The sequence below is a fragment of the Lygodium microphyllum genome, chromosome 4 (assembly GCF_053477565.2).
Source record: "Lygodium microphyllum isolate KBCC chromosome 4, Lygodium_microphyllum_v1.1.10, whole genome shotgun sequence".
Lineage (NCBI taxonomy): Eukaryota > Viridiplantae > Streptophyta > Polypodiopsida > Schizaeales > Lygodiaceae > Lygodium > Lygodium microphyllum.
In genome coordinates, this window is record NC_141138.1 from 104,798,827 (window position 1) to 104,816,221 (window position 17,395).

Genomic DNA, 17,395 nt, shown 5'->3' on the forward strand with positions numbered 1-17,395 from the left:
TTGTTGTTTTAAGCCTCTTGTGAGCTTCATCCTTGCTTGTCTAGTAATTCATAATGACTTCACCTAAATTCGTTCAAAGAGTGTTTGGTTTTGCCTTCAAGACCCCATCAGAACATTACAAATCTTTGGGGAATTCCATTATCATTTTTTATGAAGCACATCCCAATTCTAAATGGATTCTGCTTGAAATTGGTGCATCAGAATAGTCAATTTTACATGGGGATGTATGGAAATCCATGGCATGTATAGCATTGTACATAGTCATCCCATAGGTGAAAGAATGGATGCATGTATGACTACTTTTGAGTAGTGAAATATTCATGAAAATATAGTTTAATGTATAATAAAGCATAGGTTTAGTGACTTTCTTCATGTTAAGGAAGAATAGATTGCATACTAGTCAAGCTGATACTTCTTTAGGTAGATTTATGGAGTACATGGGCTACATAAAGTTGTCTACTTGTCTATGAGAGAAAGTAGGAACTCATGGCATTAGAATATGCATAAGGGAGTACTATCCATGTATGTGTAATCCTATATGTGGATATTCCTAGGAGGCATTGTATGCTAAAGGGATTTAGAACATCTTTGGATAATCATATTTATAATAGAGATATCATTCTTTACATGAATGGCATTTCTACAAGAATTATCGGAAAGAGAATTGCCATATTAAGGATCTACTACTTTAAATGGTCAACATAATGGACATATACATTTAGTTAGGAAATTCTTGAATAGAGAAGAATAGAAAACGATGCATGTCTAGAGTGTGTGTATAGCATAATAGATGGATGCTATTAGACAAACCATGTGTGCGGCAAGTGTACATAGAAAATGATTAGGACTAGTGCATGCCATTATAAGGGAGGGGAAATTACTTGTGTCTAGATTCATTATCTTAGATGGTTAGTGAAGGGAACTTATACAATGAAAGGGATTGCAAGCATAGCCCAATTTTAAAGAAGCCCTCATACTTGTGGTTTCAAGTATGCATAAATCACTAAGGCAAAGGAATTAATTGAGCAATATGATTGCTTTAATATATGAGCTATGCAAACAAAAAAGAAATAGAGACAAGCATTACAAAGAATTACATGGGGCTTCATTTTCTAAATCTGTTATAATATAAGGAAATATAGGTAAACATGTAAGAATGTTTACAAACACTAGCCATAGGATCCACCTATGTCAAGAACACATACCATTCCTTTTTAAAATAATTTATTTGCACTTAGATTTTGTACTTTTTCTTTGTCACTCTATTTGACATTCATCTTCCTTTGTTAATGTTATGCTTATTGATTTAAAATTAGCTTGCTTGATCGTTATATTTTATATGGATATTTATTCTTACTGATTCACCACACAATCATGACTTATTGCACCTATGAACATGTAACATCAATCACATCATGCTAGGTAGATAACAAGGGATAAGTGCTACATGAAGCACAAATAATTAGTGTGGTATTCTTTGAGATGTATTATTTATGTGCTTAACACAATATACATTTTAATACTCTTGTATACCTTTAAACTTAGCACAACTATTTATTTGAGGCCAAAGATAATGTTTGAAATTATAGATATTATATAGATTTTAAGAAAAGAGAAGTCATTTATCACTACAACATATTGGTCCTATAGCGATACTCAGTCTATTAAAAAAAAAACATCATGTCATCACTATTGGCATTGCCATAATAGAAGTGTCACTATTAGTGTCTCTATCAGTGTCGACACAAATAGCAATCCCAATAGTGATGCTAATAGGGATGCCAATAGCAATGGTTGTAGTAAAATTAGCAATGCAAATACCAATAATTATAATAAAATTAGTGATGCAAACAGTGATAGTTGTAGTAGGGACAAAAATTTTGGATGGCAAGGCTACGAGCATAATTTTTTTGAGAATTATATTAAAGAAGCGTTGCTTGCTCTTTATTGCATGATATTATGCATTTATACGAACATAGTCAATTTTACACTAAAACATGCACATGATAACATATTGCTTGACACAACAAAAAGTTGAAGGGAAAAAAAACCATGTTGATGAAACAATATTGTTTTTTACATTACAATTCAAAGATCAATTGACAAAAAGCCCAATTTGTCTTAGGTCAGTTACACATAGGGTGCAAACTCTTGCCCACCCTCAAAATCATAGGGGTGTCTAGCCACGTGTCAAAAGATATTGGTTCCATTATTTACGTGCTACACCCAAGTCTAGGTGGGCAAGATCCCCCACCTAAGGTACACTATTCGTGCCAAAGGTAAATAAAGTCAATGTTTCTTTCATTATAAAAAGGATAGCATTTAATGAGAATTGAACTCCTACCCTGGCTATGGAAGCCCAACCATTGGTCTAACCACTATGCTAGATAGCACTTTTGAAAGTGACTAATATTTTGGTATGTAAACATATGATGCCTAGTTTGTGAAAAGTCCAACCTAGGCGAGCAGCAAATTGATAGTATGTAACAACCTTATATACAATATTCAAGAATTGAAAGCCACCAAATCCAAACGTGCATGCCTTATTGGCACACATGGGGCTTACTCCCCTAGAAATGCTTATTGTTGACAATGATTCAAAATCTCATTGTGACGATGTAGGCATCGTGAATGGAGTGAGCACACTGTTTTGATCCTCATCATGTGCCTCCATCTTCATTTGTAATATTTTGCTCAATATAGAAGCTATTATGCCGCAAAGTAGAATGCCACCTATAAGAAGATAAATGAGGATATGTCCCTCCATCAACAAAATAAGACCAAAGGAACTAAAAATAAGAATATAATATATTAAATTGAAGTGCTTACGATAAGAAACCTTGAATAAGACCAAGTAAAACTATATACTCTATCATATTAAACAAAGATAAATTAAATACCAAGTTCAAAAAGTCTTGTTTGTTGTCCTCTTTCTTCTTCTCTCCCTCATTGTTGCCCCTTTGTGTATTCACATATACAAACACCTTGAGATAATCAAAATTTTAATAAACAAGAACAATTTTTTAAAAAAGCATACCATATATTAAAACGAGACCTTTGGACAAAAAACCTTAAACACGACCAAATAAAACACTACATTCTTTCATATTAAAGAAAGAAAACAAATGCCACTTTTGGAAATGCTTTTTTGTCTTAATATTCTTTTTCTTTTTCCCTTCCTTGTATACATATTTCTTCCATGAAAGCTCTCTCAATGATATCTTTCATATTAAACCATATCTCTCAATTAATACATGAGACAATGCAGAAACAATGTGAGTAACTGATTGTGTGTGCATTGGCACTAGCTCCCTCTCTCCAATTGGTACCTGCTATAGACATATGCAAATGAATTAGTAACCTAGGAGGAGGGAGCTTCAATATATGGGCACAAATAATCTCAAATATGTATCAGGTTTGCCAATGTAAAATGACCAAAACCTCATAAATGAACCACCATCTCTCTCTCTCTCTCTCTCTCTCTCTCTCTCTCTCTCTCTCTCTCTCTCTCCCCCCTATGCTCTCTCACCCTCCTCTCACTTACTTACTTACTTTCCCTTATCTTCTCCCTCTCTCAAGGATAATAACTTGATAATGGTAATTATAATTATGAGCACAATATGATAGTACTTGGGAGTATTATCCAAGTGAATCCTAAATACTCAAAATAGCAAACAAGTACAATTGCTTCCTTGCATAATCACCTTATTATTGATAGTCTTAGGTCATATCTAGTAGAAGAAGATGAGCCTTTACAAAGGTCAATCAAACTGTAAGACCCTTGCTAAAGACCTTCAAATCCACTCCATAATTGTTGTTAATGGTGGAAAAATGACACAATTCATCTTGTATTTTCTGCAAAAAAAAACTACAATAAGGTAGGGAATTAGAAAGTGTCCAAGAAGGGCCTTGCATTTAGATTAACAATGGTAAAATTTACCAACTTATTTAATCATGTATAATAATCCTTCCAACAAGAGAGCAACCACCACAAGGAAATGATGGCACACGTGCAGAAAAGAGTACATAGGCTCATTTAGATAACCTCATCTACAAATTGAGTATTGAAAGAACATACTAGCCTTCAAATATCATGATGAGAGTCTTGAAGCAAGGCTTTAATGTTCAACATCTCATTACATTTTCAAACTCTACTTAAAGAGACATTGTGAAATTTTCTATTAGATAATTTAAATCTACAACAAGTACTGATCTTCTAGAAATACTCTCATATATTTAATAAACTCTCCAACATATGTTTAACAAACTCTTCAAAAGGAGACTGTTTAGGGCAACAAAGGGGATATATGCGATAAAAGATCAATACTTATTAATACCATATAAGAGAATTTGGGATTCTCCCAATTCCAACTTTCAAATAAGGAGTAAAGATTTGACCAAGTGGATAAATCTTAACCCCATATTTGAGAGTGGGAATTGGGGGGATTGCTTATATAGTATCTATGGAAAATTTCACATTCAAGTAAGGGGATAAGATTTGACCATTTGTCCAAATATTAATCACATTAGGAATTCCCAAACTTTATGAAAATTCCCAAATTCCTAAATATGTGGTTTATTATAGGTCGGAACTATATTTTAGCAAAACCTCTTTACACGAAATCCTCTCTTAAACATGATAATGCCACACAAGCTCTACCTGAGCCTTGTTGCTAAGGCCCCCTTGTTGCACTCAAGGGAAAACATGTCCTTTTAATACCTAGCTTCTACAACCATGAGACGAACAAGTACAAATATACCCCTTCTATTTCTTCTACTAATTCAAGAGTAGGAACAAGGATTATCCATCTACAACATATTGATTATTAATGCATCTATGGAGGAGTTAAGCTAGACCTTTGATTATAAGCTCTCTCTCTCTCTCTCTCTCTCTCTCTCTCTCTCTCTCTCTCTCTCTCTCTCTCTCTCTCTCTCTCTCTCTCCCCGCATAAACAACAATTTATAAAGGAAAGAGGGAGAGGAGAAAAGGGTTACCTCGAGGCTCGAAGACGTGCACCCACTACCTTAGCTCTTCTTCACAGCCTTCTCCTTCTCCTTTGTGATTTCCTTGGCACTCTCCTTGGCCTTCTTTTCAAGCTCCTCCTTCAAGTATATATATATATATATCTCTCTCAATATTCACATAATTTTATTGTGATGACTATTTTGGCCCCTTTTTTCAACAATATGGCATCACTATTAGTGTCACTACATAGCAATGCTAATAGGGATGTCAATAAAAATTGTCACTATAGCTTCATTCCGATGTAATGCATAAAAAGTGCATAAAGCATGAAAGTAATATCTATTTTGGTCATGAGATCAATAATATCAATAGACCCCTCTTAAGGCATGGAGGAAGATTGCACCCAATTGGTGTTATGCCTCAGTTTTTGCATTCATATTTCAATTATTCTATGTCCAATTTCAATTTATGCAAATTGAGTATCAAGTATATCAGTTTCTGGTTCATTTTCTTCAACATTGGAATTAGAGCAAAGTTTTGATTGATTTAGTCATCATCAAACATGGTCCCTCTATATGTAGGAGATGTCTTCAACATTACTATCATCAAACATCATCCTCGTGTCTGATGGACAAAGTCATTGTCTCCACAACTTTAAGGATTCAAGCTTCTCTCTCTCTTCCCAAGGACAAAGTGAATTATTGCTTTATTCAAGGTTCAAGTACGCATATTGACATCAACATGAGGAGAAGAAGTCTACCTACAATTAGTCACACCAAGGCTTACATCAATGAGAAGTCTAGCAAAGACTTCTTTTTACCCTCCACTAAGGCTTTGATTGCTTGTTCTTGTTTTATAGGGGATACTAGGATTGATCGCAAGGCTTGATAAGCTTGATTTATCTCTTTTATCATTTTTTAAAAATCCACTACAAACCACCATGCACTTTCTCTTCTTGCAATTGTCATTTGATCAGTAATATGGGGAGGGTGCACTCTTATTATAGGGGAAAGCACTTTGAATTCATCACTTACATCTGCCACAAATCTTGAAGGGAGGAGTGCTAGTAATTAAATCCCCTAAACATTATCAACTACAATAGGAGGAGAAGGCACCATTATCTAGGATCCCTGAACCTCCATACCACTTAATATTGATGTTGTCGTCTTAAACCATGGGGAACGGCCCTATTTTCTAGTCCTAACTGGCCGAAAGGGACATATTTTCAATCGTAGCATGAAAAAAGATTTTCTTTTATTTTTATTTGAAAAAAAGGCTTTTTAAAGCCTCAAAAACAGCGATCAAGAAATGTATTTATCTTAAGGGGAGGTAGGCCTCTAAATTAAGCCTTTAAAGGCTCAATTATAAAGCCTTCTATGGCTTCTATTTCTTTTATTTTATGAACAACATGTCTAGCATGTGACTCAACAAGCATGTGAGTGAAAAGGTTATTATTATTATCGCTATTTCAACCTGTAAGGTTGAAAATCCAACTTTCAAAGTAATAATCAAGAGTTCTCACGTAAGGAGATTCAAGCACCTCTCTATGTTTGTAGTGATGTTCTTTCTCAAATATAACAAATTCAACTCTTAGAATTGATTGCCTTGCTACTATTGCTGCAAATCTCAAAATTTGTAAAGGTTTCTTAACAAAGTTTGTGCTTAGACTTCAAATTCATGGAACCTGATAACAATGATAATTATTCTCCCTTACCTAAAATCACACTTCAATATAGGAGGTAGAATTGCTTCAGCACAATTTGGCAAAAATGATGCGCATTCTTCAAGAGTGCGAACAACAATAATCACAAGTCTCCCAAGACAAAGATGACCACATCTTATGTATCCTTTGTGGTATCTTCAATGTGCAACAAGCACAAAAGGAGAAAATAATCAATGATAAATCATTTTAAGTTATAAAATTTGATGGTTAAAAATATGAAAATTTTATTTTGTCATGGCTTAGTCAATTCAATGATCATTTTGTTCAATAATCCTTCATTGATGAGGATAAGATTAAGTGTGTCAATAACTATCTCTTTGAGAAGCTTCTCTATGGTGGAAAATTCTCTACCACACCACAAAAAGGCTTACTACTTAGGATGGTTTCTAGTCAAAGGTAACAAAATCATTCCTACCACCACGATTCCATTTATATGCTACACAACTAGGCAAATCTATCAAGGCAAGATGGAGATACCATAGTCACACACACACAAAGATTTTGGTCACGCCTACTTCCATTGCTTACTAGAAGAAGTTTCTAAGAATACCCTATAAAGTAAAGAAAGAATTCAAGACCATAGCCCAACTTATCTGCACCAACCAAGGGAAAAATCAACCATTTGTAAGTAATAAGTAAAATTTCAAAAGATCATTTAACTCTTTTAGTAATGACCACATCTCCATATGCATCTAACAAAGTTGAAACCAAATCACTTGAAGTCAAGGATAAGCTGCAAAGCACAAATATCAATGTTCAATACAAGTGACCTCGTGTTACTTGCTATCGATGCAAAAAACTAAGCCATGCATGTGCTACTAACATGTGAAAATGCCTACTAAAAGATTTTGATTAAAATTAATCTAATTTTACAATATTATCAAATTAGCATGGATTCTACTAACATAATTATCAAATATTTCTTCCATGTGTCCTTTGATTATATCTTGGTGTTTATTAAATCTAAAAGTGAACATAAGAAACATCTAAAAAATATTTTTGATTTATTACATCATATTCACCTTTATGCTAGCCTTAGTAAGAGTGTTTTCTTTTAATATCAAATAGAGTATTTTGGTCGCATTGTTTTTGCAAAAGGCATAAGGGTTGATCCAAAGAAAGTTTACACCATTAATGAGTAACATACACCCACAAATGTCCATAAACTTCATACTTTCTTAGTTTAATTGATTTCTATTGAATCATTTGATACATTGAAGTACTTGAAACATGCTTCTGTACTCAAATTGCCCAATTTCAATTAACCTTTCTTTTTAGCTATGACTTACACTAGTGGATCTAGCACAAGGGTAGTACTTATATAATAAAGAGTTGCTAACCATCATGCATGCTTTAGATATATGGAAGCATTATCTTATGAGATTTGAAGTTCTTATCAAAATTAACTAACAAGCCATTAAACACTTACTTTCTCACTTCTTAAATTCTAATAGGCATATTAAATGAACCTCATTTATATAATACTTTCATTCGTTTGATCCACTGTCAACTTAAGTATATTAATGCCATCAAGTCAATGTACTTAGTCTTCATCTCCTCATGATAATATTTGAATACATTGCATACTTGGGTTTGATAAGATTAAGAATGTTTACTTGAATCGCATATCTATTGTTGAAATAAGGACTTTTAATTCAATGATTTTTACATATATTTCTAATAGTGATTTTCGTTATATATAGAGAGAATTTCAAATTGCAAATACTAATAATATTTTTTAATCCTTGCATCTATGTGAATGGATTTCTATATTTTCAAAAGAATTTGTGTAATTATATCTCATAAAGCCATTGGTATGTAAGAAATACATACAACCCTATTCATTGGTCATTAAAGAATTGAGTCCATATTACTTGAATATAAAGAATAATTTTATTGGCCTTACTACTTGAAGCATGATATTGCTCAGTATATATCTGAGTGCATTATTTGTCAATGCATTAAAAAACATATACTGGATATGGATTTTATAATTGGACATCTACCACAACTACATATAATGACATGATCTAGTCCATTGTTGATAGGTTTAATAAACAAGCATATTTCATACAATGTAAAAAGACATTATTTGCACCTCAAGCTGCTAAATTGCTCATACATACCCTCTTTCCTCATCATGATTTTTCCAAGGTTATTCTTTCTAACTAAAATGGTCAGTTTTGTGATCACTTTTGGGTTGCTAAATTAAAAATCTAGATACAAAAATGGACTTTACATTTGCTTTTTATCTTGAGAGTAATGGATGAATCAAAGCAACCAATAATACTATTCTTAATTTACTAAGGTCTTACACTAACGATCATTCTACCAAATTGGGATCAATATCTCTGTTCTACAATTTTCTTACAATAGTAAATCTCATTCAACTACAGATCATGTATAGTTTGAGGTTATGCTAAGAATTACATATACCTATGTCAATCATATCTACCAATGCATTGGCAATAATTGACTCTTTAGCCAATGAATATGTTAAAATTTTATATGAAGTAATTGATAATATTATATAATCTCAATCAAGATATATTACTCAAGCTAACAAAAGATAATCTCTCATGTAAAGAAAATGATTTAGTTTAACTCCAAATCGAGAAAAGAAAAGCAAAACATATTGAACAACATCCCAAAATTGAACTAGCTCCAAGATATTATGGATCTTTTCAAATTGTTTATAAGATTAATAATAATGCTTTCCATTTAGGTATTTCATCTCATTGGCACATGCATAACTTTCTTTATATTAGCATACTAAAATCCTTTAAAGATAATCCATCTATTAATCCAATGATTGATAATCCACCACTGCTTGAGGACATCGATGTTTTAATCCTTGGGATTATGATTGACCATGATAAGGCTACTAGTAGTGGTTACAAATACCATTATTACTTGGTAAAATATAAAAATCAGTATGTTGAAGTATCCTGATGGATTCAAAAAACATCCATTTCTCCAATACATGATGATATTATCGTTGCATCTCACTCATAAGCACATTAAATTTAATATCAAACATTAATTCGAGATAATACTTATAATACATAGTTACTTATTTTGATAATTATTGTACAAATTCACTACATGAGACAACATACATATCCATTATAATTTGCATTTATTTATTGTGGTTATCTTTGTTATTTCTTGGTTGACATCTTGCAAATCTATTACAAAAGGCAACGTTAGCATGTGGTTGATCACCCACATTTCTTTATTCCATCGATTAAAGATAATTGCTTTTCTATTGTTGGGCAATGTTATGATTATTGATTTAAAATAAGTGGCTTGATTACTATATTTTATGTGTATTTTTATTTCTAATGATGTCACATAATTCTGACTTGTTATATATGTGATTATATAGCACCAATCACATCATATTAAGTGGATAGCAACAAAATTACCACGTCTAATGTTTTCAATGAACAAACGATTAAATTGAAAATTTGAAGAAATTTATGATTTTTATAACAAGGCACTATATGAGATACAAATAAGCATTTTCATATTCTTCGATATATATTATTTATGCACTCAATACATAAGACATTTTACTAATCTTGTATATTTTAATATTTGACATGATTGTTTATTTGAGCCCAAAGACAATGTTCAATATTTTAGATATTATACAAAAATTTTAAAGAGTCATCATTCATAAAAAGATTATAAACCATGAATGCAATATTCTATTTTGGGCACAAAATTAATAATATCAATAGATACATGCATTAAGAAGAGCCCTCTCAATGCATGGAAAAAAATTACACCTAAATAGTAGTATGCCTAACTTTTACCATGTCTTTCTATTTTTTAATGTCCAATTCTAATTTATGCAATTGAGTATCATGTGTATCAATTTATGGTTCAATCTCTCCAACAATTAAGAGTATCATGTATGATTCCATAAAATTCCAAGAATTACATTGTAACCATGACTTGGTCATTACAACCTAATAGTGCAATTTTAGCTTGCTAATGCAAGCCTAATATATTCTCCTTCACATTGTCATCACAACAAACACACACCAACAACACTCTTTTAAGCTTCATTTCTTGAAGAATTAAGGTTAATATAAATGGATTTATTTTCTTCATTAAATTTTATGTTGCATTTAGAATTCACATTTCCTAAACATATAGTGATTTTTATAAAATCTTTGATGGCATTGATTGTAACTAATCACAACTTGCTTTCGAGTCCTTGTATTATTTTCTTTTCACATGAGAACAATATTTACTTTTGTTATCTTACAATCAACATCAATACTTGAAACTTATCTTTGAGGAATGTATATATAAAGATACAAGTCCAATCAAGGGATAGTCCAAGGTTACACATGGCTAAAAAGCATGATTTAACTTGTTTTAGATACAAGCTATTTTCAACATTTCTCATCTTATCCATTATCTTTTGTGTAGAATAAAGCTCAAATATATAAACTAGATTGCAACATCTTTAAATTTTTAGCTAATACTTATAAACATTGAGTTGGCTCATTTCAAAAGGTAAGGCATGTTTCATATATCCCTTAATCATGATACGAATGTAACATAATACTCCCTTGAAGTGAACCATGAGTATTAGAGAAACTTTATACTCCATACAAAAAAGCTCAATGGTTTGGATCAATAGAATGATATTCTTGCTCACTAAGTATGTGCTAGATGAAATGTATCAAAGTTGATGCAATCCTTTTAGTTTTCTTATAAAATTCTAAATTAATGAATAACTCCTTAAAACTAATTAGATAAATGGAAACCAATATATCTATATGTTTTCAAGTTGAGATGAATGCTTGGCCTTGTTACATGATATTGCATGATTTGGGTCATGCCACATATCCCAATGAATAAATGAAAAAAGACAATGAAAAAGAAAGAAAATACAATGAACTAAAATCAACACAAAAACAAGATCAAAGATTAGTACAAAAACAAAAATGATATATAATCACATTTGCATTGCATATTTGGTATAAATTTATATTCTTTTTTAACTTTCCTTATTGAAAACTCAATATTTGCAATCTATGGACAATTTAATAAGTATCAATTATGACTATGATTCAAGAAACTATGTATTCCAAAGTTACAATACAATCAAACAAATGAATGCGTGTATAGATAAAGGATCAAGGAAGAGTTTTAACACCTCTATACATGTCAAGCCAAGGTTAAGATGATTTCTCATTTCAAAGACACGAAGTTGCTTAAGGTGGAGCTCAATTAAAAATGAGAAGTACTTCAACTAGTCGTGCAATGGTTGAACCAATTGTCCATTCAACTATGAAGCAAGCATTTATGATGTACAACATCATTCATCGTAATGAAATATTAGAGAGGTAAAGAGAAATCAAAGAAGTTGACTACCACCCATTACTACTTTGTGGCACTCAAAATTGTGTGCATGTGGAGAGAGAGAGAGAGAGAGAGAGAGAGAGAGAGAGAGAGAGAGAGAGAGAGAGAGAGAGAGTGTGTGTGTGTGTGTGTTGTACAAGCTCTTTCTAATGTTCATGTTCAATTATAAGTTATTAGGCTCCATGGTGAGGGGCTTGATGTTCATGTCAAAGGCTTTTATTGGATCAAGTGACCTTTTTACAATTTTCTTTTCTATAATTAATGAATTATCTATTACCGAAAAAAAAAAGTTGACTCTTTGTAGGGTCAAACCTATCCTAGAAGGGGTTTTGGTAAGCTTGGGGCTTTTTTTATTGGACCATTTTGAAAACAAAATCATTCAATTGTTTAAAGGTTATCTTTAGAATGCATTAGAGAATTAGAACAGTTTGATCACTCTATAAAGCTTTATGCATATCATCAATAATTAATCTTTGTATAGTTTGCCATATAATTGAGTTCTTGCACCCTTGATTTTCACTAAGTGAGAGAGAAGAGGAATAGATGCATGAAGGTTACCAACAAATTCAAAATCTATTAACGTACAACATTAAAGACAGTATAGGTCTGAGCTGGTAAATGAGGGATATGGGAGTGCAACATTGAAGACATTATAGGTTTGAGCTAGTAGAATGAGAGACATGGGAGTTATGGCAATTTAGAGGCTCCTTTGATTAAAATTTGTCAAAAAATGAGGGAAATAGCTACTTTTAGAAAAAGAGGGTTAAAGGCTTTTAGAGGCAAAATAGCACAATACTATACAAATTAACATATCTATCTCTTTTAGAGAGTTGTTAGAAAGTTGAAGTGCTGTTTGTATATTTGTCCTCTATATCTTTTAATTGTCAATTGTGACAATAAATGAATCAATGAACAATAAGCGCAATCAAAGTACTTTTTCATTTAATGAACAATAAGCGCAATCAAAGTACTGAGAAATATAAGTGCATGTTAGAGATTCTAGATAAGCCTTATTAGCCATTTCTCAACCAACCCTAGATTGCTATATTCACATTATATCCAAGGATCCAAAATTTAATGACCAAATCTTGGTTTACCACTTCTATAAGCTACACAAGTTGTGCAATTAAGCCCCATATGCACACTTAAACAAACTTGTGATCATGATGCTTTTATTGATTCACACTTGTTTTAAAACAAATGTAGTCTACAAATGATGGGTATTTATGAACATAACACTAGGAATATGTTTTGTTATAGTCATTTTAGAGCAATGATTGTGATTGTGCATTCTTCAAAGATTCTGGCAACACAATCAAGACATCAAAGCTTTTTGGTGCAATCATAAGCTTGTATTATGACCCAAGGAGCTCACTCACATCATAGAGGTGGAAGAACTTACTATCCATATATTGGGCCATGACATGGGCAGTTGAATACATCGACCATTGGTATGTGCATGCATAATGCTAACATGTGTGTTACACCCTTACAAGCTCTTGTCATGTGCTTGTATTATGACCCAAGGAGCTCACTCACATCATAGAGGTTGAAGAACTTACTATCCATATATTGGGCCATGACATGGGCAGTTGAATACATCGACCATTGGTATGTGCATGCATAACGCTAACATGTGTGTTACACCCTTACAAGCTCTTGTCATGTAAGTGTGTACAACCCATAAATTGATTTCATGTACTGTGAAACTTTGCAAATAATTGTGATTTTCCTTTTGAGCCTTTGTTGTAATGCCAATCACAATCCATTTGTAGGACAAATTTCCTCCTTAGAACGGTTTCTGTTTTCTTTTTCAAGTAATTATGTTTAAATTGTTAAAAAGGGCTTATACATAGATTTGTTGATAATATTGATATCAAGCCCATTGGGACATTCCAACTTCAAGTAATGTGGAAGGCAACTACTTAAGAACCTGATGGGGCTTGTGGCTTTGTAATGTTGTTAAAAACATTAGCAGCATTTGGAGTCACAGATAACATGCATTGCATGATATGCAGAGGACTTGTGCGGCATGCATTGCTAACAAGGATGGCAAGCATCATAAGAACAGGTTGTGAGACACACCAATAAGACGAATCAAACATGGAGTGAGTTCATTTCACACTCGACCTGACAGGGACTTGATTCATTTGGCACAGATGCTTGTGCCAAATGGAATGCACGATGGCTTTGCCCTATGTTTTTCAAAGTAATGTGTTTTCCATATGATAAAACGTACCATGCAGCACCCCTTATTGGTTAGGCCAGTCTTGAGTTGCCCCTAGGGCTTGAACTCAAGACCTCCACACACTCAGACACCCACTTTACCAATCAGCCTGCACAGTGCTGGTTGGGTCATTCATTCTGAAATTGGAACTAACATGGGTTTCATTCATTTGACACATAAGCAAAGCATGCAGGAAAGAGAAGAAAGAGATCAAGGAATGGGAAGAAAGAGATCAAGGAATGGAAAGAAAACCTGTATTCTGAGGAGATGGTTCATGGAGGGGCTTCATGTCTACCAGCTCCTGCTGCTCAGCAGCGTCCTGGGAGGAGGGTAGGGCAGGGGTGGCTAGGTCAGCCTCAGTCCCTGGAGGCAGCAAGGAGAGGAACAGGAGGGGCACCAGGCGCATCAGGCTGCGCATAAGGACCGCAAGCCACAGCAGAGTGTAGTCATCACGGAGCACATGCAGGATGCGCAGGAGGGCAGCCCCCATCCAGGAGGCACAGGTGGCACCAAAGTTGCTGACAGACATGAGGAAGGCAAATACGGTGCCCTCAATGCCCACCGGGCACAGCCGTGCCGACAGCACCATGAGTGGGATGAGTTGCAGCCGCCCAATCGCATCCCCCACCACGGCATCCCCCACCACAAATGCATGGTCTGGTATCCCCATCCGCACGTTCCACCGCCTTACTATCACTATATCCACCAGCCCCATGATGCAATATGCCATCTGCACTTTTGTGTGCCACAGAAATGAAACGTTAAAAGGACAATGGAATATTGTTGAAGTAAAAGAACAGTAATAGCACATGCTTATACAAAATATAAGATGGAACAAAAAGACCTTCCTAGAAACCATTACACTCTAGTCAATTATTAAGATTTTTAACAGTACTAAACTTACCCAGGTGTCCCATATGATAGTAGTTTTGCCTGGAGGATGTGTAACAAAAAAGAGGATAGAGTACGGAACAGCAGTTTCACAACTAAAGTGTTAGAATGAGGACTCAATGTGGTTACATACAGGGCGGGGACATGCCTACCAATGTGTTAAGGACCAATAAAAACCCTACTTCTATATGGCATGTCCATCCCCCTTTACACACAGAGTTAAGCTGAGATTGGCCTCCTTGACTACGTTCTATGAATTCCATGTCCAATTTCTTTAATCTTGTAGATAGGGGGCTTCCCTGTCCATGAATTGTCCGTACACTTTCTGGTAGGGCCTTAGGATGGGTTCCACCAGTCAATACAAAAGAAGGGCTAGAATATGCTTTGGCATGCACATATCCACCTATCACCCAAATATGTGTGCCCACAAAAAGGCACCCATTTGGGTGCCCATAGAGGTGTTTGATGATCCTCAGGAGATTCCACCACTCAATAAAAACAAAGGGCTAGAACATGCTTTGGCATGCACACATCCACCCATCACTCAAATATGTGTGCCCACCAAAGGGCACCCATTTGGGTGCCCATAGAGGTTTTTAACAATCCTCAGGAGAGGTTGCTCTTGGTGCCTGCCCATGCACAGATTGTTTCCGGCCATGGTTGAATCAGATGTGTTACTGCAGGAATTGCCCCTTCAACTGTTCCGCTTGCTCTTCCTCTTTGCCACACTCACTATTTTTGCCTTTTTCTCTGGTCAATTTTGGTTCACTCATCACCATCTGGTCTTCATATTTGACAGCTCGCTACCTATTGTCATCCCATCTCCTTCTGCTTGATTTTGAAGGGATGTTCCTTTGCTGTGATTGTCCATAACGTCAGCCAAAACTGCAGTTATGAGCCAAGAGGAGACTACATTGTATCAGCAACCTTTTGTCTTCCAGGCTCAGTTCATCATCAACACATTTGTCTACCACAAGATCTGGCTGCCTCAGGAATGCACAAGTCTCAAAGAAAATCAGCCGAATATGATAATTTCAAGTTTTGCATTTGTGGGCTCTATGAACAACCTACACTGCACAAAACCATTTGATTTTTCCCTAGGCAATTTCCCTTCCCTATTATACTTCATACATTCTCTCCTACTCTCTTCAAGACTCTGATCTTAGGAATCTTCCTTTAAATGAGCTAGAACTCTTTCACTATTGTTATCATTCTCTCCTCATACCCTAGCAAGGTCAAAGATAAAATCCACGGTAAAATAACCATGAAACATGTTTCGCTGACGTTGAAATGCCTGAAAATTTTTGTGATGGTGAAATGTTTCACGGCTACCTTGCTCCCTTGAATAAGCAAAGGTGCAGCAAACCCTATGTAACACCTTGCTAGAATCAACCTTGCACACTAGACATGAAACAACTTGTACAGGCACATAGACAAGCGTAAGGAAATAAATATCCTGTTTACTTCCCAGCCATAGAATGAATATAAGTGCTCCCAAGGCTACAAACCAACAACAAAATAGGCTAAGCCTCTACAACAAGAGCTAGCATTCCATGCCACCAACTCTCGCCAATACGGGTGTACAGGTAAAGCTGCCTAAGGTCTGGAGTCCAAGAGTGTGTCGCACCATAATTGTGCAAACAAGCCCTAGGCTCCTTTTATAGAGCAGCAAGCCTAGCTGCCCTAGCCTTAAAGTACCTAAATGCATTCACACATAAGATTCTTTAGCTAACCCTTAGCTGCCCTGAGTGCATTCATGCTATAAGACCCTGACTAACCATTTGTTCAATGATCAACAGCCAATGTTGCAGGTGTCCATCCATGATGTCCATTTTCCTTCCCTAAGAAAAGAAGATTCCATTAATAACACTTTGGAATAAAAACATGAGGTAAAATACAAAGAGCAAAAAGTCATGTAGACGGCTAATAAGTGCATAATAAATACAATGGTTGAGTAAACAACCAATCTAGTGGGTCTATAATTCCAAACTAGGTAAGGCTCAAAATGAAAGAAATTATCAAGGTCCCATTTCCACATAAAAGCTTCTCTCCTCCTCGTCCTGTCACAGTCAGCTTGTGAACTTTCCCATCTCTCACAAGAGAGTGAGTATAACTCTCTCCAAATCCTAGCAAGAGATATCCAATAGTGTGGCTACACCTTGTAGTCCAAATAAACCAACCAAGAATGTGAGCAATCAACTCC

The 17,395-nt window shown here is 34.6% G+C and overlaps 1 protein-coding gene across 8 annotated transcripts in view; it reads right to left on the reverse strand.

Moving 5' to 3' along the window:
• Positions 1-2,159: 2,159 nt before the first annotated feature.
• LOC148037426 (putative folate-biopterin transporter 5) overlaps positions 2,160-17,395 on the reverse strand; it is a 69,179-nt gene continuing 53,943 nt past the window's right edge. Inside the window, exons 3-5 of one of the 8 annotated variants that reach the window (XM_087676357.1) lie at positions 14,554-15,031; positions 2,901-2,958; positions 2,160-2,733 (exon numbers count right to left, since the gene is read on the reverse strand). In XM_087676357.1, coding sequence (XP_087532483.1) covers positions 2,906-2,958; positions 14,554-15,031 — 531 coding nt within the window. In that variant the 3' untranslated portion in view covers positions 2,160-2,733; positions 2,901-2,905. Of the gene's footprint in view, positions 2,734-2,900; positions 2,959-3,046; positions 3,330-3,514; positions 3,869-4,995; positions 5,104-14,162; positions 15,032-17,395 lie in introns of those variants that run through there. The other 7 variants (XR_015690649.1, XR_015690650.1, XM_087676355.1 and 4 more) reach the window with 7 other exon arrangements.